At 62.8% G+C, this 1135-nt stretch overlaps 1 protein-coding gene across 1 annotated transcript in view; it reads left to right on the top strand.

The window, feature by feature from the left end:
- The window catches only part of LOC104285668 (tumor necrosis factor receptor superfamily member 10A-like), a 6583-nt gene that overhangs the window by 5140 nt on the left and 308 nt on the right, over positions 1–1135 (top strand). Inside the window, exons 5-8 of the mRNA XM_009884146.1 lie at positions 31–122; positions 210–302; positions 426–466; positions 911–1000. Coding sequence (XP_009882448.1) covers positions 31–122; positions 210–302; positions 426–466; positions 911–1000 — 316 coding nt within the window. The remainder of the gene's footprint in view (positions 1–30; positions 123–209; positions 303–425; positions 467–910; positions 1001–1135) is intronic.

The raw sequence follows: 1135 nt of genomic DNA, 5'->3' as shown, positions 1-1135 counted from the left end.
TGAGTCCTGCCCCGTCTCCCCCTTTCCTAGGTGTCCCAAGGGTGAAGTGGAGCTGGCTCCCTGCACGCCCCACAGCGACCGCCAGTGCGGTCCTCCCACCGGCACCTTCTCCGGCTCCTCCGGTAAGTTGGGGGGCTGCTGGAGGAGGGGGGATGGAGGGATGGAGGTGCGAGCTGCTCCACTCACGCGCCCTGTTTCATCCGCTTTAGACAACTTGATCGTGACCATCGTGGTGGCGGTGCTGGTTGTGGTCCTGCTTGTGCTCATCTGCCTCTGTATATGTGGCTGCTGCCATTGCCCAGGTGAGCGCCGTGGACCCCTGGAGCGCTTGCCGAGACCAGGGGACTCTGCGTGGGTTTGGGTTGGGTGGGAAGAGGGATTTGCCATGGAGAAAGAGGGATCACAGCACTGTTTTCATCTTCCAGGGGAAGGGAGAGACCTGAGCAGGAAGTCCTGCAGCGTGGTGGTGAGTTGCCGGGATGGTTCCTGTGTTTGCGGGGCTGAGCTGAGGTCCCCCCTCTGCTCCCCACATTTTCCTGCAGCTCCCGGCAGAGCCGGAGGAACAGGAGGATGAGTCTCATCCCTGCAGGGATGCGGCAGAGCTGGGCCAAGCAGAGGAGGGACTCCGGTAGTGCCCTGCTGCGTGTGGGGCGCTTGCAGCCCCCTCTCCAGCGCCATTATCGCTTCCCTGGCAGAGGCGCTGGCACATCCAGGGTCCCCGGTGGGGACCCCGGGTTAAAGGGAGGGCTGCGCTGGGCTGGAGCCCCTTCAACCTCAAGATGAGCGAGGGAATCGTGCCCTTGAAAGCACGGCAGGGTGGATGCCGCTGCCGTAGATGGTGTCCCTGAGGGGCCGGTGTGAGCCCTGCCTGCCCGGGACTCAGCTGGTTTGTGCTTTTCTCCTGCCACAGGACTACCTGCTGCGGCGGGTGATGAGGTACCAGAGAGGGAGGCCGGGGGTGCAGGACAACATCCGCAACGAGCGGAAGATTCTGGTTCCCGTACAAGGACAAGACCCTGTTACCCGTAAGCGCTGGGGATGTGCCGGGAGGCGGGGAGGGGGTGAGCCTGTGGGATGAGCTTTATGGGCAAAATCCTTTCTGACCCAGCTGTCATGCTCTACCCTGTTCTCTAAT

The sequence above is a fragment of the Charadrius vociferus genome, unplaced genomic scaffold (assembly GCF_000708025.1).
Source record: "Charadrius vociferus isolate BGI_N301 unplaced genomic scaffold, ASM70802v2 scaffold384, whole genome shotgun sequence".
Classification (NCBI taxonomy): domain Eukaryota; kingdom Metazoa; phylum Chordata; class Aves; order Charadriiformes; family Charadriidae; genus Charadrius; species Charadrius vociferus.
This window is presented reverse-complemented; position numbering and strand designations above follow the sequence as displayed.